This window comes from Apus apus, chromosome 5 (genome assembly GCF_020740795.1).
Source record: "Apus apus isolate bApuApu2 chromosome 5, bApuApu2.pri.cur, whole genome shotgun sequence".
Taxonomy (NCBI): Eukaryota; Metazoa; Chordata; class Aves; order Apodiformes; family Apodidae; genus Apus; species Apus apus.
The window spans coordinates 1,761,506-1,782,481 of NC_067286.1; the positions used below are offsets into that span (position 1 = coordinate 1,761,506).

At 48.5% G+C, this 20,976-nt stretch overlaps 1 protein-coding gene and 1 long non-coding RNA gene across 4 annotated transcripts in view; one reads left to right on the top strand and one right to left on the bottom strand.

The window, feature by feature from the left end:
- Positions 1-6,507, top strand: part of LOC127385248 (uncharacterized) — a 20,082-nt gene extending 13,575 nt beyond the window's left edge. Inside the window, exons 3-6 of the long non-coding RNA XR_007889627.1 lie at positions 279-404; positions 1,501-1,890; positions 5,733-5,847; positions 6,253-6,507. This is a non-coding gene — a long non-coding RNA (uncharacterized LOC127385248). The remainder of the gene's footprint in view (positions 1-278; positions 405-1,500; positions 1,891-5,732; positions 5,848-6,252) is intronic.
- LOC127385220 (acyl-CoA 6-desaturase-like) overlaps positions 1-17,481 on the bottom strand; it is a 22,025-nt gene extending 4,544 nt beyond the window's left edge. For all 3 annotated transcript variants that reach the window (XM_051620815.1, XM_051620814.1, XM_051620813.1), the window contains exons 1-12: positions 17,032-17,481; positions 10,839-10,949; positions 9,271-9,468; positions 8,698-8,799; positions 7,651-7,776; positions 5,666-5,726; positions 5,126-5,202; positions 4,841-4,938; positions 3,489-3,585; positions 2,494-2,573; positions 1,523-1,648; positions 15-88 (exon numbers count right to left, since the gene is read on the bottom strand). In XM_051620815.1, coding sequence (XP_051476775.1) covers positions 37-88; positions 1,523-1,648; positions 2,494-2,573; positions 3,489-3,585; positions 4,841-4,938; positions 5,126-5,202; positions 5,666-5,726; positions 7,651-7,776; positions 8,698-8,799; positions 9,271-9,468; positions 10,839-10,949; positions 17,032-17,238 — 1,335 coding nt within the window. In that variant the 5' untranslated portion in view covers positions 17,239-17,481 and the 3' untranslated portion in view covers positions 15-36. The remainder of the gene's footprint in view (positions 1-14; positions 89-1,522; positions 1,649-2,493; positions 2,574-3,488; positions 3,586-4,840; positions 4,939-5,125; positions 5,203-5,665; positions 5,727-7,650; positions 7,777-8,697; positions 8,800-9,270; positions 9,469-10,838; positions 10,950-17,031) is intronic.
- Positions 17,482-20,976: the final 3,495 nt, after the last annotated feature.

Below are 20,976 nucleotides of genomic sequence, written 5' to 3' on the forward strand. Positions count from 1 at the left end.
TCCCTGTCACTCACACCTCCCCATTAAGATTTATGGTCACTTATGGAGGTAAGCATCCAGCCACAGATCTCCAGATTTCTTTAGGGACCTGTGGAAAGAAAATGAGAAGTTTGTTTGGCCTGTGAATCTTGCCTCCATAATACCCTTCCCCCCCACCCCACAAAGAAGCCTTGTTAGTGAATTTGGGTATAAATCCTTGGGGCACCAAATGTCTTTCCCCAGTATAGCAGATATAGTTGTTATTATAATATTCCTAATGTGCCTATTTTGCTTTTTAGGTCCCCAAAGTGACCAGTCTGAGACTCAGTGGAGCAAGAACTTCACCTGATGTCCACCATGTCCCTCTGGCCCTGAATAAAGAGCAGAGGAGAATTTCCTGGCCTCACCATGTTCCACCTCTGAAGGTATTTTCCCTACATCCCCCCTCCCTGGGAATTCCCATGCAGAATTTTCCCATCAGCTCCACAAATATTATGTGACAGATCTCAGCTGGTTTGGGCTCCAAAGTCTTCTCACCACCAGACTGTGGTCTGGAGGGTGGACATGCAGCTTTGCTTCATTTACAGATGATTCTTCTACTGGGAGGGCAAGTCAGTGCTGAGGTGGTTTCTGAGAACTTGTGTAGAGACATGGGCACTGTAGGGTGGGATGCTGGACATAACCCCCCTGGGTCTCAGGGTTGCCTGCATCTTCCTGGGTTGGGATGTGAGGAGCAAAGGAGGTTTGGAACCAGTTTGCAGCCCTTCTGCAGGTTGGGGCCAACCTGCTTTCATTTGCATCAGCTTGGAATGGTTTTGGAGTGGAGATCCCTGGCCTGCAGAATACTTTCTCCTGTTCCCTGTCATGAATTATTTCCCTTGGAGTAACTGAGCCAGAAACATCAACACAGAGGCTGCCTGACAAGGACTATTAGACCAGTCTGCAACCCTGCCTGGAGGGAACAGCCCTGTGCTGCTGGCAGGGCTCAAATGGAAACAGCACGGGCTGTAACCTGACTCATTCCCCTTTGATTCATCTCACTTTGCAGCCCAAAGACACGTTGCCAGCAGCACTCATCAGCTGGCAGAACAGCCTTTTCAAACATGTATTATGAAGTGTGGTCTATTCAAAAAGGAAGATGAAAAATTGATTGTGCAAAAGGCCCCTGGTAGATCAGGTTAGTGCCCATCTCGGTGCTCAGGGAGCAGCCTGGTGCTGTGATAGCAGTGCTGTGGTGGCAGGAGCTGCTCTGGGGGACAGTTATTTCTTCCCCCATGGTGGAGTGAAGCAGCTTCCCACCCATCTGTTGTCACCTGCCCATGAAATCACTGGAGCTGTGTCCCTTCTGCTGTGGGTCAGCACTGCTGCAGGTGTCCCCTGGACTGTGACATGAAGGTTATTAACCCAGTGACACCAGATGACAACACACCAAGGGGGTATTTCTGCAGGGTCTCTAGAATCCTGAATTCTCTCTACTAGGAAAGGTCAGATATTAATCTAACCATGAATTTCCCTCTGCAGAGGACACTTAGAAGGACCTTACCCAACAATGTCTACGAATGCTTTTCCAAGAGGTTTCTCTTCATACTGGACTCCATACTTGGCACATAAGGACTTCACCAAAGGTTTCACCTTCCAGAAGTTGTGCCGTGGCATTGTTGGAAACAGGCTTGAAGAGAGAAAGAGAAAACAAACCTGAGGGAACTCCAGAGAATAACCCCACGGGAGGGGCATCTCTGGCTGCCTCCTCATGGGGGCTAATTAGTAACAGCTTATCCTCAAGCTCCACAAGCAGAGGAAGGGGTGAGAGGCAGAGAGAGGTGTCTGTGCTTTACAGTCCTCTGTTCCGAGGAGCCTTGTGGAAACTGAATGCATTTGTCACCTCTGGAAGCTCATGGAACAGCAAAGCAGGTAAGGAAGAATTTGGGATCACCTTGACCTATGCTGTTCAGTGGAGGTTTCCTAAGCTGACACCCAAACCAGTCAGCTTTGCCCTAAATGCTGTCTTTTCTACATGTTGTGTTGTCACAGGCAACAAACTGTGCCTATGGCCCTGATTTTAATTTTTTAACTTATTTTTACATGTTTGTTTTGCTTGGGTTTTTTTTCCTGGAACCTGGTACCCAGCAGTGTGCCCAGTCCCACACGACTGGCCCAAGCTATAAAACACTAAAAGCACTTTTTGCCAGGGAGAGGAGATTTCTGAAATGGATACTCAAGTTCAAATAGGGTATGAATCCACAGCCATTGTCACTGTTAGGTTTGTGCCACTGACTCCTAGTTCAACTCCAAATTAAAATGGGGAGAGTGAAGTATTAGGTAGCAAAGGAGGCAGATGCCATCCTTGCAGAAAGCAGACCATGAGCCCCAGAAGTCTGGGACTCTCCTTCCTTGGCTCACAGCAGCTTCAAAGACCCTGCCCCATCCCACACACGTGCCTGTAGCACTTTTCCCCCCCTCCCCAAAACCCAGTGGTGTGACAACCTGATGGTGGCCACAGGGTTCTGTACTCACTGGTGCTCAATTTGAAAATTCAGGTGCCCAGTGAACCAGTCATTGAAGAAGGACTGCTCAATGTTGCACGTGGCTGCCATCTGGGAAGGCAAGAGAGCAGCTGTGAGGAGGCAGAGTCTGCTTGGAAAAGACCTTTTAGATCATCAAGTCCAACCATTAACCCAACTCTACCAAGTCCAGAGCTTAAACCATGTCCCTCAGTGCCACATCTACATGGCTTTGAAACACCTCTGAGAATGGGGATTCCACCAGCTGTGTTTGATTGCCCTTTCCATGAAGAAGTTGCTTCTAATATCCAATCTAAACCTCCCCTGGCACAACTTGAGGCCATTTCCTCTTGTCCTGTTGCTTGGTACTATGGAGAAGAGACCAACCCCCACCTCACTCCAACCTCCTTCCCAGTAAGTTGCACAGAGAGAGAAGGTGTTCCCTGGGCTAAACACCCCCAGTTCCCTCAGGTGCTCCTCACAGGGTTTGTTCTCCAATAGTGAAGTCTCAGTGTCAGAATTGCCCTCTCCTCTAGGTCAGAACAGGACCTGGACAACTGTAAAGAAGTGATGTCCTTTCAGCAGGCTGGATTTGTCTGGCCAGGCATTAAAAAGGTATAGAAAGCAGCTGCTTTTCATTTCAGCCCTTACTGCTGAAACAGAAACTTTAGAAATCCATTGAGCTCTGTCTCCAGCTTTGATTTGCATTGGGGCTCTTCTTTTGCTCTCAGGTATGGGCCAACACACCCCACCCAAGAAAGCCAAATGTCCTTCTTGAACCTGATCCTGCCTCCAATCTGAAGGAACCTTTTGATTGTCAATAATTATAGAAGTTTGGACATCCATGCCTTGACTTGGCATTGCTGGCTTTGGGGAGAAGATCGTTATGGGAGGGAGCATGGAGACCATTTGCTAGGACCTGGGGTTAGTGGGATCCCACCCACTCTCTAATTAAATCTCTAATCCATTTTGGGGTGAGGCAGGGGTATTCTTTCCCCTCCCAGTTACCTGAGAGCTAAGCCAGTCTCTGTGCTTCTCAGAATCAATTTCCATTGGGATGTGATTCATCTGGGTGACCCAGACAAACCAGTGACTCTCCAGAAACCTTCAAAAACAGGCAAAAAAAAATAATGACAATTGCAGATGGGGAGAGGAGGTCGAGTGGGGGTTTTCAGGGAGCACCTTTCCCATTGCTTGCTGGATACACATGAATTCCCAACTCCTCCTGCCCATCAGGGTTACCTTTCTGGGTGTCAAGCTTGGCACACTGGGGCTCCCAGCTTCCCTTTGCTCTCTCAGTACCTTAAGTCTCAGCCCTGTACTGGGATGGATCTTGCTTTAGAGTGGCTTGTTTATTGCTCCTGGTTTATAACTGCATTGTTACAGTCCAGAAATGCTCTTCTCTTTCTTTACTCAAAGTAGTATCTCTAAGCTGAGACTTGGATACACATTTTCAAGGTAAGTGTCCAGAAACATCCTTGTTCTGGTCTTCAGGGTTGTTTGCTAAAAGAGCAGATGATCCAAATTTGCAGTGTTTCCCTTTCTTCTCCCAGTTTTAGCTTAATCAAAATAGGGAAGTTTTGGAAATCATGGGTCAGTTGTCCTAAGTTTTTCAGCTTGATTTCAGACCAAAGAGGTTGGCTAAGGACTTGGACAACCCTGTGTCTTTAGAGTCTCCTCTTTTCCTTAGGTCCAAAGTGTTTTGCAGTGATGAAAAGTGAATGTATGACCAGGAATGTTACATTTTGGGAAGGCAAAAGTTGTGAAGGTTTTTGTACATCTGTTGCCTTTCCTTTTTCATGAAAAATCATGAATTATTTTTCTGATTTATTTTGGAAGCTGGTTTTCACTGTGATGAAATGTTTCCCTAAAACTAATGACTCTGGGGCTAAATGGCACCCTTTGGTACTAGCTGGTAGACCAGGCAGTCTTCTCCACTGGGGAAGTGGTGGGCATCTCACTGGGAAGCACATCCAGTGCTCCAGAGGCCTCAGGAATTACCTTCCCAGGGAGGTAGGAAGGAGGTGGCCTGAGGCACTTTGGAAGGGTCCAACCTTGACCAAAAATGGAGAAGCAAAAAAGCATAAATGTGTTGGGATCAGGCAAGTGTGTGAGGGAATGAGGAAAGGAAGGAGGATCCTGGGCAGGGGAAGGTGCTGAGCACCAGAACCAGCTCTGCAGAGGGGAGGAGGAACTGGGAGGTGAGAAGAAGCAAGTGAAGCTGTGGGAGTAGCCAAGGTAACACAGGGAGGTCAACGACTGCAGAGAACCTACACAGGGAAGGTCTGAGGGACACAGAGACTTGGCTCCTCTGGCTCTGGAGGGAGGGGAGAGCAGCAGGGATGCCCTTTATCTCCTACCTGACAAAAGTGAGGAGAAACAGGGACCCCAGGACACCATAGAATGGGATGTAGGTGATGAAGTAGCGTATGTAGTAGCTGATGGCCCAGGCGAGGTCCTAGGGGAAGAGAGAAGACATGAGGCATCACCTTGCCTATCTCCTCCCACGTGTGTCCTTGGTGGTGATGTTGGGGTCATTAATAGAGCAGAGGGCAATCCCTGCCCCCTGGCCTCCCTCCCTGCTCCAGTGGGATTCCTCAGGAGCCAGCCAGACCCCATCAATCTGGAGGGAACATTTCACTCACCGCCCAGAACCTGTGCCTGATCATGGTCGAGATGATTTGGATTTGGAAATACACAGGGATGAGCAGAGGTGGGAAGACTGCAAAGCAAAGGGGAATGTTTCAGCCATCAGAGGGGTGGAAAAGCTTTGGGGCATGAGAGCGAGCCAGGAATTTAGGGCTGGTTCCAGGGGAAGGCTGCCTGGCACTGGTGAGGGAGGTGAGGTGCTGGTGCTGGGGGCTGCCTCTGCTTCACACCCATTCCTCCTGATTTATCAAAGAGCATTGACTGGAAACATGGATTTTTTTTTTTCCATGGAGCCTCTCAGGTAGAGGTTATTTCCCAGGCTTTGCTGTTCATCTTGGCTTACATGACCATGATGGTCATGTTCAAGATGCCTGGATGTCATAGAGAATATTCTGAGCTGATCTGGGACCTGCACAGGGATCCTGAGGAAGGGACGGATGAGCTGAGGCTCCAGGAGTTGCTCTGCTAATGCAGTAGGGGCTGGGAATGTCACCTGGAACTCAGGGAGAAAGGCAGAGTGCAGGGCAGATACTCACTGAGGAAGAAGTATTCGTGCTGGTGGTTGTAAGGCAGGTACTTCAGCTTCTTCTTGCCATACTGCAGGACACAGAGGAGAAAGCCCAGCCTTGGATTATGACATTCACACATGAGAGAAGATCCCCTGCAATTCCTTGTTTATTGTCTGGCAAGTTTGGACTCAACTCCTACACCAGTAAAGGTAAGAAGTCTTTTGGGATGGCTAAATATCTTGGCTTTGTAATTGTGCTAGGTGTAAGCTCCTTCTGGAAGTCTTCTGGCTTGGTATTCCCATCAATTCTATTTACTTGAGAGCCTGGTGGCATTTTAATGCATTTCTCCCCCTTCTGCTGTGCCTGTGGCTGTGCTAGAGCTGCTAGAGCTGCTCTCATCTCCATCATTATCAATACAAATGTCATAGGCACAAAGTCTGACCTTTGGTAAGTCACAACTTGGGGGGCCAGGGCAAGACACTGATTCCTGAGGAGTCCTCCATGCAAAATTTCCCAACCATTGATCCTTTTGACCTTGGATTGTTGGGTTTGTTTGGTTTGGGTTTGTTGTTTTTTGTTTTTTGGTGTTTGGTTTTTGTTTGGTTTTTTTGCAGGTGCCCATTTCTTTTCAGTGCAAAGAGGGAGCCAAGAGCACCTGGTCTCCCAACCTCATCTCCTTAGTGACATATCTAGAGCTCTACAGAAGTTTTTGGAGCTCCAGGAGTGTTCACACAAGGAGCCTGGAGAACCTGGACTGCTGTGAACCTGCATTTTCACTTCCAGCACAACAACTTCCCAATGAAGTTAGGTCCTGCAGCACTGATAAATCAGTCACATCATTCACTCTGGGCTGAGCTCTGAAAGGCTAGAAAAAGGATTTTATACAGGTGTGAAAGAGCATTGGGATAGGCTGGTGCTGGCCTCACATCTCAGGGATTTTGTAGGAGAAAGATCCAGTTTTCCTCATTGCCACAAATGTCTAAATTCCTAGTTTTCTCTTCCAGTAGTAGAACCAAGGTCTGCTTTTAAACCCACTTCTCAGGCACAAGGTTTTCCATTTAAGAGTGTGACACTGATTTACAGCTGCTAGATACTGGCTTTCTTACACCCCAGGAGAAGGCTTTTATTTTAGTCAACTCTAAGAACCCTCCTGCCTCTTGCAAATTCCATGTGTGCAAAACTCTGTGTCCCCTGCTTGTGTCTGGAGTTACTTTTCTCAGCAGTAGAAAAGCTGGCTGAGAAACCACCAGCTCTTTTTAATGGTGTATTCCCCTGGGTTGGACTGGCTTCTGGTGCATCTTGGTTTCCTTTGTTTTGGTTTTAAAACTAGAAATCCTTGTTCCACTGTAAAAATGACCAAGGAGAGTACTTGGTTTATGTCCTTTTTTTGGGGTTTTATACTGTAAACAGTAAATATTTTGGCTCTGGAAGGACAGATTGAATTAAAACCCTTAACATAGCCTGTTACTTCATGTGCAGCACATGGTTCATGTCAGAAAGTATTGCTTATGAAATGATATCCCCTCAACTGCCCAGGAGAGGCTCCAGTGGGGAGGGCCTTGTACAGCTGTGGAAATGTGGAAATTTTCTTTGGAAATGGAAAATCAGTTTTGAAATGCCCTGGGTGAAACACTGAGGAGCACCAGATCTTCCCCTCGTGCTGGTATTTCAAGCCAGCAGGATGAAGTGGCTTTCTGCTTTCTTTCCAGTCCTACCTTCATTGCATTTCCCAAGCTATCCCAAAGCCCTGATTCCCGTGGTCAGTACAGGAAATGGACAGGGAATTGTACACCTTGCTCTTCAGCCCAAGGTTTGTAAGGGTGTGAGAGACAAAGTCCTCTTAATCATCAACAGATGAAATCCCTGGATGAGGCATTTCCTTTTTTTTTTTTTCCAGAATTCCTGGAAGTTGTGGCTGTGTAAGGCACATCTCCCAGCTCCTGGCATTGCACAAGCATTTTTCTGAAGCCTTTAAGGACAACATTTTCCCATGTTTTCCCCCTCTGCCTTACCTCAACAGGCTGTGTCTCTCCGAGGACAAAAATATGCAGCATGTTCACATCTGGGTCCTTCTTGAATATGTTGGGCTTGGCATGATGCTGGAAGTGACGGTGGTTCCACCAGTTTGCAGAGGCACCCTGGGCAGATCCAAGAACAAGGAATCAATCCATGGAAAAGGACAGTCCTTCCCATGGTAGGATCACCCCTTCAGCTACAGAAACACCACCAGTGCAACTGTGACTATGGCCAAACTGTTGTTTGCTTCTGAAATAGCAACAAGCAGTGTCTGAGCTGTTGGTTGCTATGACACTGCTGGGTTTGGAGACCTGATTTGTCCTCACTAGGGACCATCCCTACTGAGAGAGCAAGGAATAAATCTGCTTCCATTCAGCTGAAGGTCATCATGGGAAGCTGTTATTGGTAGCTGGAACCGTTTAGGTTGGAAAAGACCTTTAAGATCATCCAGTCCAATCATTAACCTACCACTACCAAGCCCACCACTAAACCCTCCTGCTCCCTCACTGATGGTTATACTGGTTTTCCTCTATTGCCTGGGAGGAACCAGGCAAGACAGAGGGGGTTTGGGAGAATGGGCAGAGCTACATCCCACCCTCTCTAAGTTCCTGCTGCAGGTGGATGCTGTAATGTCTGAACTGCCCTGGACCTTGCCCAGGTCTGAAGGCACCTTGAATGGCTGGGATGTAGCAGGATGGGATATTTGAAAAATACCAAACCTCAGTGTGAAGGAAGGAGGTGGAGGGCATGGCAAAAATAGGATGTTAAAATAGGGGGTTTTGCAATTGAATAAGCTTTGTCCTCAGCTGCTATAAACTGGTGTGGTGGCACAGAAGGCTGTGGAACTCCTGTGTTCTCTAGCAGCTATGGTTGTGCTCTCTTGTCTCTTCTGCACAGCAGCTCCATGTGCAGTGTCCACTAACTTCTCCTCTGTGCCTCTGCTCACTGCAGAAAGGTCCAGAGCTGCAATTTCCTACTTTGACATAGTCCAAGTGACTGTAGCTGTTTCCACAGTGCCCTGGTGGGTCCAGAATGTCCTTTACCTTCAGGTGTCCAATGACAAACTTGTGGACAATGTGGTTCCAGGAAGACTTCTTGAAAACAGAGAGGTGTCCAAAATCATGTTGCAGCCACCCTGCCTGGGCCTGGGATGAAGGGAAATCAAGTAGTTAGGAAGCTGGATGGAATCAGAGCTAAGCACAAATGGAAATGGAGATAGAAGGCAAGTTTGGAGTGTGAGGAGGAGAGGTAATTGCCTGAAGTGAGAAGGTGAAGATCTCTGGTTTTGTTCTGGAGGGGAACATAGAATCATTTTGGTTAGAAAAGACCCTTAAGGCCATCAAGTCCAACCATAACCCTCACGCTGCCAAGTCCACCAACACATGGAAGAAAAGGCCAAAGAGGAGAGAAAAAGATGTGACCCACACTCAGCAGTGGGTAGGGGTGGCCAGAAGGCACCACAGGGGCAGGTATGTTGCCAGTCTTTTCGACTGTTATGAACATTGTAATTCATTTAATTGTACTTGTAATCAATTTAATATGAAAAGTTGGTTGCACACTGGTCTTCTCCTGAGTTATTTGCAGAGCCAGTACCCTCTGTGCCTACTGCTTCTCACCTGGGAAGTCGTAAGGATGCAGGCAAGGATGAGAGTTGTGATCCAGCCAGTACCAAAGTATGAAACCATGAACCAAGCCAGAACTTCCATTGCAATAATATGGCCCAAGTAAAGAGAGAAGAACAAAGGGCTTGCTCTGAACAAGTTCATGTCCTCTGCTGTCTTCCTCAGGGCCCGGAAATCCTCCACCAGCTGGGACTGCAAAACAGACATGGCAAGACAGAGGATGAAGCTGGGTCAGGAATGAGTCTAAGGAAGGCAGACAAAGTTCCATACCAAGGAAGCTGGCTGGTTCTGGCACTGGTTGACTTCTCCAGAAGCAGGGAAGGACCTGCCTCCAGATGCAGCCAGGATGCTAGCTTTTCATAGGACTGTGCTATGAATAAACATCCTGAGCCCACGTCCTGACCTCCTGCACTCTGAGCTAGGAGAGTAATTCAAGCTGCTGCTGTGAATCAGCAGCATGACCTGGCTCTGTGGACAGTGACCTCAGCTGCTGACTCTGGTCTGAATGAGCTTTACAAGTGCTCAAGAGGCAGCTGGAGAAAGAGAATCCAGCCCTGTAACTTCTGCCTAATTCCAGGTGCTGAGCAGCCCAGATCAGAGCACCCACCAGCTATTTACCAGGTGGGTCAGCTCCCCTGCAGTCATTCCTGAGAAGCATTCCTGGGTGAGGGAGGGTGAGCACCCTCTCTTCTATTGTGAGTGGACACAGATAATCATAGCCTGTCACACACAACGGGCCTGGATTGAGTTTCCTGGCAGGAGCTCATCATGCCCTGCCCCCTGCCTGAATAATGGATGAACAGACTGTCTGGGAGGGACACGGAGCTGCCCTGAGGATGCTGAGCAGGTGGAAAAAGGAACTTGCTGGCTTTGCTGCTCCTCAAGAAAAGCCATCCAAAGGAGACATCTGGTTCAGAGGTGCCTCCTGATCATGCCTGGCACTAACATGGCTGCTCTCGTGGGGTTTTGCTGGTGCTGGGCTCAGCAGGATAAGCCAGTCTGAGTCTCAGGGAGGTGTTTCCCTGGGAGTTTACCTGTCAAGGGGAGCTGTGGAGTTCACACTGAGAGACATTCAAGCCTTGAGGTGGTGAGCAACTCGTTAGGAAGTCTCTTCAGACTTTGCCCGCTCCTCTCCTTCCCCCACCACAGGCAAGTGATGACCTGAGTTCTAGAGCTTGGTCACCAGAGAAGGGATAGCAGAAGGGACACCAGTCACAAGAGCTGGTGCACATTTCCCAATCCACATGTTTCAGTTCCCATTTCCCTTCAAGTATGGGATCAGTCCAGCCTGGGCACATGGAATGGGCTGCTGGAAGTGGGACATTGTGGGGCTGTTTCCCACAGACATGATTACCATCAACAGAGCTGCTGGTGGCTCTGTGGGAAAGGAAAGGCTTGTACCACTCATCTGCCACCTGGAGATGTTCAGTATTCTCCCTCTTTGGAGCTGCCTGTACTGAAGAGACCTTTATAATCTGCCTTTCCTCTGACCTGGAGGACATCCTGAGAGGAAAAGCAGTGGTAGGCCCATCATAAACCCCAACACAGACACAAACACTCACGTTTTTATCTCTGTCCTGGCTGGGTTCCCCTGGAGCAAGCTCTCCAATGAGCAATGGCTTGAGAAACTTCTGCACCAAGGTGGGATTGATATGGAAGGCCTGGAATGCGTCCTGGAGTGGAAATACAAGTAAGTGTGTGAGATTCAGGAGGAAAGCTGTTGCTTCCTACCCCTTGTGTCAATCCCATCCATCTCGAGTGTCCTTCTCTGCAGTTGTCCCCCCCATGTCACTGCAGGAGGGGTGCCAGGGTGGCTGCCACCATGGTGCTCACTGCTCAGTGCAATACTTCTGCTGGAGGCTGATGAATTTGCTGGGCTAGCAGGCAAGCAAAGAGTGAGACATATGGTGGAAGGCACCTCAAGAAATTTGTTCTAAGCAACTAAATACCTAAATCCTGTTAAATCCCTCAGAAGGTAGGCAGGGAGGAATTTGTGTAAATCCCCACTGGGATATAAATACCCTTGGAAAGTTCAGCTGCCTGGAGGCAATTCAAGAGAGAGGGTGACTGTGGTGACTCAACCTGGACATGACTGCAGGTAGAACAAACATCTTGGCACTAGCACAGCTGAGGAAAATGTCATTTTGGAGACTGTCTTTCTTTTTTTGTTCTGTCAAGATGAGGTATCTGACTGCTACCTTGACCCTGCTTTATTCTAGAACCATGTTCTAGCTCCAGAGGCATTTCTACCTCCATGCAACTCCAGGTAAAACGTCTTAGAAAGGAACCAAACCAAAACCTCAGTTGTTTACCAGAACTTGAAGCAACTGCTTTGAAGTGTTTGCTGTCAAACTTTGCAGTGGCAAGGGCCCCATTTGAAAAAGGCCTCACACCAAAAAAGCAGTTTGATTCATTCCTCTGAAAGGTGTTTAACATTCATCTCCAAGAGCTGATAGTTATCCCTACCTGTGGTAAGACTCCTTGTCCTTTCTCCTGTGCTGTGGTCTACAGCTGCTTGTCCCTCCAAGAGGCCCTTGGTGGCACTTGTGTGCACATTTTTTTTATTCAGGACATGCCCTGAGCACTGGGGACATTTTTACTGTGTTCTCTCAGACATATGATAAAAGACATAAAGAGCTTGTTAAGTTTCAGCAACAGAATCTAATTGAGGGATGATACTCAAGGTTGATGTAACTTGTGCAATAAATCCTAGCCCATCCACTCCTGAGGCTGGGAAAGCAGGAAACCCAGCTGGAATAATATTTTTCTTATATATTTTCAAGCCTTCTTCCAATATGGAAGGGAAATGCCTTGTTTGTAGAGTCTTTTTGATCCTGAGTTCGCCTGGCTCTTATTTTTCTGTACTCCTTCCCCTTTCCCCAGGTTTCTACCTACCAGTGTCCTACAGGTGCCTGGTGGGAGCCTAAATTTGAGGTATGTAGTTGAGATTTTGATCTTAACTGGAGTTAACTCCAGATGATCACTCAGGAGAGCTGTAAAAAATGTAATTGCACAAAGAGCTAAGACTGGTACAGGGAAAACCAGTCAAAAACAGAAGTCAGGAGTACCATGCTTCAGTCTTTCCACCTGTGTCCCATGGCCTAACCAGAGTAGGGACTAACTAAAAATCTCACTTCTGGATTTCAACTGGGATCTTCAGACACCAGAGGGCAACTCCCAGAAGGGGCAGACTGGAAAGTGCTCCCTGCATCCAGCTGAGCCTCCTGGGAGTTGATCTCTGGTGTTTGAAGATACCAGCCAACAACCTTGTTCCCAAAGTCCACCAAAAATCACTAGAAGTTTCCACCTGATTCCAAGACTTTGGACTGAGCTTCAAAGGAGTGCTCTGAGCATAGAAATGTTGCTGTGGGAGGCAGATAAGTGGGGGGAGAGTGAAAGCTGATCAGAGACGTTCGACTGGAAGTGAAAGAAATAACATTTGAAAAGTTGGGAGATGCAGCACTGGGTGGGGGGTGGGTGGCAAACAGCCAGCTACAGGTGCAGGAGAGAAATAAAACTCTGTGGAAAGATTTAAAAACCTTAAAAGCCATAAAATGCCAGGGGCTATGGGGGAAGAAGTAAGGGAAAGGAAAAAAAAACAACCTCATGTCGATGGGGGAGGCTACAATGGAGTAGCAGAACTGGGGGTAGCAGATCAGCCTTTGTTACTGGTGCCCCAGCTCTTGTAGCATTTTCCACTCTTGGGCCCATAAATGTTTCCCTGAAATGGAGCTCTGGTTGCTTGTTTCCTTCCCTGGGACAATTTGCAAATGATGTGAAAGAAGAGGGAAGAGCAGAATGAGGGGGGAAGTGAAGAACTGGCTGTATCTGCAGCAAGGTTTTGCAATTTTGGGGTGAAAAAAGGGGAAAGAGGAAGAGGGTGAATACATAAGAATGTTGTCTCAATATTATTTAAGCCAATGGAGGGGAAAAAAAAAAAAAGTCTTTGGAGGTCTCTGCTGCCTGATCACCATGCTGGAGATCTTGCTTATTTGTGTGGTATTAACTGGGGGGGGGTCTCAGAACATCAGCTTCTGCACGACCACCTGGAAGGTATTTTTGTCTACCTGGGGCATCCCTGCCAGTAGCTTCTGTTTCCTGAACATGCTTATAAATGTTCTGTCGTGGCTCTGGCAGGGAGAGAATGCAGAGAATGGGCTTTTTCAGGGTAGCCTCCAAGCAGGAGAGAGAATGACATCTCCTGAATGCCTTCCTACAGTGATGGAAGGATTATTAGCTATATAATGTCTAGAGAGCTATATAAGTTCATGCTTCTCCTTTTCTAATAGATCTTGGATGTAAGATACTGCCTGAATCTTGGAATTGGCCTCAGTTCTGCAGTGGAAGAGATAAAAAGCAAAAGGTAAGTCTCTGGGAAGGGCCATGTGGGATTTCCACCTGACCTCCCCAGCTTTGTGGTTCTGGCTGAATAAGCTGAAGTGTCTTATGGGACGTGGGCAAGTGGGAATTACTCCACCTGCTCTTGGTGAAAAAAAAGAGCTGAATGTTCTTGAGGTGTGAACTGCAGCTGAGCATTTGAAGTGCTTAGTGCAGTCAGGACAAGGATGTCCTTTCCCCATCCTTGAAGATCTCTGACACAGAAGAGGCTGCAAAGGTGCCCCCTTCATTTTCTGAAGGCAACAGGGCATGATGTGATCCCAGACTTGGACGTTGCCTCAGCATGTTCAGTACAGCTCAAAATGAATGACTGCTCCAGTGTTGTTAGTACATGTAGAGGAAATCTCTGCATAACCTGGGCACTCCTCCCCTGCCTGGTATGAGCTGAGCATGCTGAACAGAGCAGCTGCCATGGAAGCTCCTCAGTTAGCTGTCTTTGAGCATCCTGAGGTGAATCAGCTCACCCATGGCCAAGAAGGGTAGGTTTAGAGTGGCCTGCCATAGATGTGGAGTTCAGTGTGTCAGTGGGCAGCTGGTGGTAGATGGACAGAGATGATCCTCTAGAGGATGGGTCCAAGAGAAATGGATGAGATGCTGAGGTTCCTTTGGGGTGTGTTTGCTGGACTGCAGGTCCTGACTGCACCTGGTGCTAAGGAGAACCTGAGGAAGATGAAACCTAGTGAAGAGCTACGAGTGTAAACAGCTTAACCTGAATTTTTATCATTGCCTTTTCCTCCTCCCAAACTCTTCCAGTTCTGGTATCTTGCAACACAGAATGAAACCTGTGGGTTAAGCAAGGCCAAGGCTTTCACAGCCTGAATGAAAGAGGTTTTTTTGGTAGGAAACTCTTATTCAGCCCAGGGAAGCTGGAAACCAGATGCCAGTTCTGGTTTGGTGCTCAGAAGGGTGACGACCAATTTCAGAGCATTTTTGAGGCCATGCCTTCATGGAGGGTGCTCTGAGTAAAGCAGGAGGTGTGGGAGGAGAACCCTCAGGAGTAGAATCACAACCCTGTGTTTCTGTCTCCCCTACAAAGATCAGAGACAAATCCAAGATGGTTTTTGATTTATAGGGGAGACACTGGAGTTAAATTCTTGGGGATAGGAGTCAAGCTCCTCTGCTTTCAGCACACCTGCCTCTAAGCAGCTGAAACTAAAACCTGGCCCATCTTTTTGAGGGAGAAAGCTATTGATTTATGATTTATTGGAAGGGGACAGGAATGCCCCAGCGCAGTTCTGTTCTCCAAGGAAAAGTGTGGAATATAACCCCAGGCAAATGGAAAGGAAAGGTTAGTAATTACTGCCAGTTAATTCTGCCACACATGGAGCCACCTCCTTGCTCAGGTGTGAAGAGCTGTGGGACGTGAACAGTTAATGTCACAGCTTGGCCTCTCCTGCCCTCACCCTGCACATATTCCCACAAGCTCTGAGGCAGTTTCAATTTCATTAACTATGAGGAGACACCCAGGTCTCTGGATGCACTTCTGAAGAAGGTGGCTTCCAGGGAAACTGCAGGCAACAATCTCCCAGGCAATTTGTGCCTTTTCGCAAGGGTTTTGTTTGGTTTGGGGTTGTTTTTCTTTGTTTGTTTTGCTTTGTTTTTCTTTTAAGTAGCTGAAACAGGAGAGGCAGCTGAGATCAGCTATGAAGGAGGCTGTAGGGGCAGCAAATTGTTTTCATTTACTTATTATTTTTTTATCTTTTCTGTAGAAACCTGTAACCAAGTTCTCTAGAGAATTCTCTCCAGAGAAGGAGGGGGGGGAAGACAAAAAGTTGAAAAGCTCCTTGTGTTGAAGCCTCAAGCTCACCCTCCTTGCAGAAGCAACTTTGAAACAGGGACTGGCCTCTTGTTAACCCTTCCTTGTGGTTGGCTGCTGGGGGCTGAGGGTTGGACTTGATGAGCTTAGAGGTCTTTCCCAACCTTTAATGGTTCTAGGATTCTACAGCTCTGCACATCACAAGCTACAGAATCACAGAATCACAGAATAGTTTGGGTTGGAAGGGACCTTAAAGTTCATCCAGTCCCAACCCCCCTGCATGGGCAGGGACACCTCCCACCAGCCCAGGCTGCTCCAAGCCCCATCCAACCTGCCCTTCAACACTGCCAGGGATGGGGCAGCCACAGCTTCCCTGGGCAGCCTGGGCCAGGGTCTCACCAGCCTCATAGTGAAGAATTTCTTCCTAATGTCCAACCTAAATCTCCCTGCTTAGAGTTTAAAAGCATTAACCCTCATCTTATCACTACATGCCCTAGCAAAACGTCCCTCTCCAGCTTTCCTGTAGGCTCCTTTCCTGCTGACTCCAGCATGTTGACATACTTTTTGATAAAAATTAAGCATGACATTCATCCCTATGAGAGGGAACTTCATTTGAGAACTGGAGATGATGTGGCACACAAGAAATCTAATGCTGTCTTGCAAATTACAGATAAACTTCACCACAAGAGAAGCATGTTTGGCACACACTGAAGAGGAGAAGACTCAGGCCACTTTGCTCATGAACTCAGAGCCCTCAGGCACAGCACAAACAAGGGAGAACAACAAACCAGCAGAGCCCAGCAAGCTCTCCCAACCAGTCTTCCAGGTGCTGCAAATAGAACTAGAGGGAATGGCTTCAAGCTGCAACAGGGTAGGTTTAGACTGGACATTAGGAACAGTTTTTTCACAGAAAGAGTGGTTAGAGACTGGAATAGGCTGCCCAGGGAGGTGGGGGAGTCACCATCCCTGGAGGTGTTCAAGGGTTGTTTGGATGTGGTGTTGGTGGAGATGGTTTAGGGGAGAACTTTGTAGAGTAGGGATGATGTTTGGACTCGGTGATCCCAAGGGGCTTTTCCAACCTGAATGGTCCTATGATAGTGATAGGACAAGGGGTAATGGTTTTAAACTGAGAGAGGGGAGATTTAGGTGAGATATTAGGAAGAAATTCTTCACTCTAAGGGTGGTGAGGAGCTGGAATGGGTTGCCCAGGGAGGTTGTTGATGCCCCATCCCTGGAGGTTTTTAAGGCCAGGTGGGACAAGGTTTTGTGCAGCCTGGTCTAGTAGGAGGGTTCCCTGCTTATGGCAGGGGGGGGGGGTGGAACTTTTGATGGTCTTTAAGGTCCCTTCCGACCTTAAGGATTCCATGATTCCATCCTGAATGCCCAGGGCTCCGTGAGATGATGGCCGAGGAGCTGCAGCAATTCCCAACCAAACCCTTTTCGCTCCTAAAAGCAGCCAAACAAAAAGGGCTGAGCTGGGTTCGACCGAGCAGGTGGGAGAGAGGGAGGCAGCAGAGCCGCTGGCTCACTTCTCCATCCCCACCGGGAAAGGCAAGGACCTGTCAGAGGTGCCCTGGGGTGGGTGGTTTTTGGGTCCTTACCGTGGCATCTTCTCCGGCGCAGTGGCTGATCACTCGGTGACCCCCCGGGTGCCTGTTTGCCCACTTGGTGATGTTATAAACCTTGCGCTCTATCACCAGCCACTTGTCCGTCCTCAGGTTGTGCTTCTGGATCTCCTCCCAGGTGTAGCAGCGGAGCTGCGCCTCCGGCTCCCCCGCCTCCCCTCCTTTCTCCCCTCCTCTCCCCATGGGGACACTTGCTCCTTTGTCCCCCTTGCCAAAAAAAAAAAAATAAATAAAGATAGATATAATAACCCAAGAAAAAGCCGGGGGCGACCTGTTCCCTGCGCTGCCGCTGGCCCTGCCGGCGGGGAAGGAGCTTTCCCCGGGCTCAGCCGCTCCCGGGCGCTCTCCCGGCGCTCATGTCCTCCCGTCTCTTTGTCTCTCTCTGCCCGGCCCTCGCAATCCCTCCGCTCGCTCGGAACTGCCCCCCCCCACACACCCCCCTTCCCCGAGGCTGCTTTCCACCCCCTCCTGATCCACTTTCTCCTGGCACACAACCCCTGGGAAGCTCAACCCCTTCCACCCCCCCCCCCGCCCCTTCATCATCATCATCCTCCCCCCCCCCCCCCCTTATCCCCCGTCCTCCTCCTCCCCCTCCAGCATCCTCCTCCATTCAGTACCGGTGAGGTTTCCAGAGGGATCAGCAGAGCTCCCGCACCAATCCCGGCTCTCCCGGCCCCCAGCTGCTCCCTGCCATTGGCCCCGGGCGATCTTTCGAAGCCGGGACCCGCAGCCAGGGCTGCCCGCCAGCCCGGGGCCGTGCGGCGGGACCTGCGCCCAGCCCGCCCTCCTGCCCTCGCCTCCCGGCCCCGGGCTTCTGCCTCAGCCCTTACAAACAGTTTGCTTTCCCCCCTTTCCCCCCCCTCCTTCTTTTTTTTTCTTTCCTCCCCTCCCCCCAACTTTTTTCCTTTCCCCCCTTTTTTTCTTTTCCTCCTTTCCCCTCTTAACCCCTTTCCCCCTTATTTCCTTTCCCCCCTTCTCCCTTTTTCCCTTCCCCCCTTTTTTCCTTTCCCCCCCCTTTTTCCTTTCCCTCCCTTTTTTCCTTTCCCCCCTTTTTCCCTTCCCCCCCTTTTTTCCTTTCCTCCCCTTTTTTCCTTTCCTCCTCTTTTTTCCTTTCCTTCCTTCCGTCCCCCCTTTTTCTTAACCCCTTCCCCCTTATTTCCTTTCCCCCTTTCCCCCTCTTTTTTCCTTTCCCTCCTTTCCCCTCTTTTTCTTAACCACTTTCCCCCTTTTTTCCTTCCCCCCCTTTTTTCCTTCCCCCCCCTTTTTTCCTTCCCCCCCTTTTTTCCTTCCCCCCCTTTTTTCCTTCCCCCCCCTTTTTTCCTTCTCCCCCCTTTTTTCCTTCCCCCCCTTTTTTTCCTTTCCTCCCCTTTTTCCTTTCCCTCCTTTCCCCTCTTTTTCTTAACCCCTTCCCCCCTTTTTCCCTTTCCCCCCTTTTTCCCTTTCCCCCTTTTTTCCATTCCCCCCTTTTTTCCTTCCCCCCCTTTTTTCCCCCTTTTTTCCCTTCCCCTTTCCCCCTTATTTTTTCTTTCCCCCTTATTTTTTCTTTCCCCCTTATTTTTTCTTTCCCCCTTTTTTCCTCTTTTTTATTTTTCCTTTTTCTTTTTCCCTTTTCCCTTTTTTCAACCTTTTTTTCTTACCCCTTTTGTCCCCCCTTTTTCCTTTCCTTCCCTCACTTTTTTCCTCTCCCCCCCCCCCCCCCTTTTTTCTTCTTTTCCCTCCCCTTTCTCCCCCTCCCCATCCAGAATTCCACCTTGCTTCTTAATATTCACCTTCAAGAGGAGTTCTTACTATGCTTAATGAGCAGGTGGGGCAGTTCCATCTTTTTCTTTGCCGTGGGGCACTTGGATTGTAAAATAATCCCCATCCTTAGGTTGTACAAGGGTATAAATGATTTTCACTGCTGTGGCTGAGGGGATCTGTGAACGTTCTCCAGGGCAAGGCAGCTTTCCTGCTCACAGGAATATGTTCTTGGGAGGTTTTTTTGCATTAATAAGAAGGCTTATTAATCCTTTCTGTGGTGGCACTGGCTGATTCTAAGCAGATTTGATGCACAAATTTTAGGGCACAGGCTGCACTGCCTAAAATTACAGCACAAAAACCGTTTTCCTGCTCTAGGATCAAATCTCAGGGTTGAAGCAACAGTGGCTTCCAGTAGCTCAGACCTTTATTTGCCTCATCTTTCAATGATGTTATGACCTGCCCTGGTCTGGAGAAGCAGGGGAAGGAACCCAGAGGGTTAACCACCACATGTTTTAATTCACAACGTGTATTTCCTCTCTAGCCAACTATCCTATCACGTTGCTGAAGGAGGCAGCTCATCCACGAGATAAGAGACCATCTCCTTCAGTGACAGCAAGAAATGCCTCCAGTCCTGCCCCTGCTGTGCTCCTGCCCAGCCATAGTTCAGAGCAGCCCCAGACAAGGGTGCTCTGTTTATCCGTGATGCCATCAGCCTGGAAGAGCTGACAGGAGTCAACATCTACACATTTCTTGCTCCTCTCCTTTTCTCCTCCCCTACACGGGGAGCAGCAAAGGAGATGGAAGTGAAAGAGCTCCCACCACCTCTACCCTGGTGAGAATCCCTTCATGCTGCCTCTGTGCCAAGGCAAGCTGGAGGTTTCTCCTGGTTTCTCCTGCTTCTGCCTGGTCTTATGGCTGCAGGAGGACTTGAGGCCATTAAACAGTCTTTTCCTGTGGCGTGAGGTGATGAAGGTCAGAAATGCAAGGAATGTTTTCCTAAGGCTCGCCAGTTTTATTTAGTTTGGTTCAAAATAGACCTCTGGCAAGGAGAGCAAGAAATGTCAGCAAGACACCACATTAGGGTGGACCTGGAGCTTGTGATGTGGGAACAGTTTACTGGGACACTTTTCTCTGCTGAGTTCTTTGAATTTCAGGGGTTTCATCCTGTAGAGGTGTCTGCACAGCATGTTGGGTGCTCCAGCCTCTGAAATGAAGGGTGCTCCAACCTCTGCAATGAAGGCTGCTCCCTCTGCAGCCTGCTCTTCCCTGGTAACCACAGACCTGGGGGCTTTTCCTGGGGCTTTTCCTGGGGTATCCATGTGGCATTATCCTCAAGGTTTTCCACAGATGCATTCTGATGGGCTTTTCTGCCTGTTACGTCTGATTTCTCCTAAAAATTGATCATCATAGCTAAGTGATTCATCCTTTCTTACCCTGTATTTTACCTCGTAGCTTTTTAGCTTGTAACTTTAGGGACTGCTGGATATAATGCAGAGAAATCATTTCCACACCCAGTAAATATTATGTACGTGCAGAAACCTTCTAGATTCCCTCTGCATGGAGCACCCAACTCCTGCACCTCATCAAGTGTGCCCCAGTCACTGCTGACATTATCTCAGGCAGGAGCAACCAGGAATGAGTTTAAGTGGGTTTTGATGAAACCTGTGGTGTTACTGTTGGAAAACTGCTCTGTGGACACCCTGCTCCAGTGGAGAGGATGTCCAGGAGAAGAGGACAATTGTCTAGAAGACCCCATTGCTTCTCTTCCTGGGAATGGATGCAGTGGTTCCACTGGGAAGATGGTTTTTCTTCTCTCTTTTTTCTTTTCTCTCTCATTATCTCTTTATTGTGGTTGTGGTTGTGGTTTAGTTTGATTTGTTTGTTGTGGTTTTGTTTGGCTTGGGTTTTTTGGTTGATTCCACATAGCTTGAAGGTCCATGTGTGCCATAAATTGTGGGTTCAGCTAAAAAAAAAACACCCAAATCTGTGCATATAAGCCTATCTCAGCTTTCTTTGTGCAGGAGAGAAATACAAATTGGAGGGTTTGGGGCTTGGTGATGTGAAATGTTGAGCAGCCTCATGGCCTGAGTGGTGCAGGAGTGAGTTCCACACCAGTTGCTCCATCCTGACAGGGTAGGTAAGGCCACCCAAAGGAAAGAACATACAGGATTTATTGTTAAA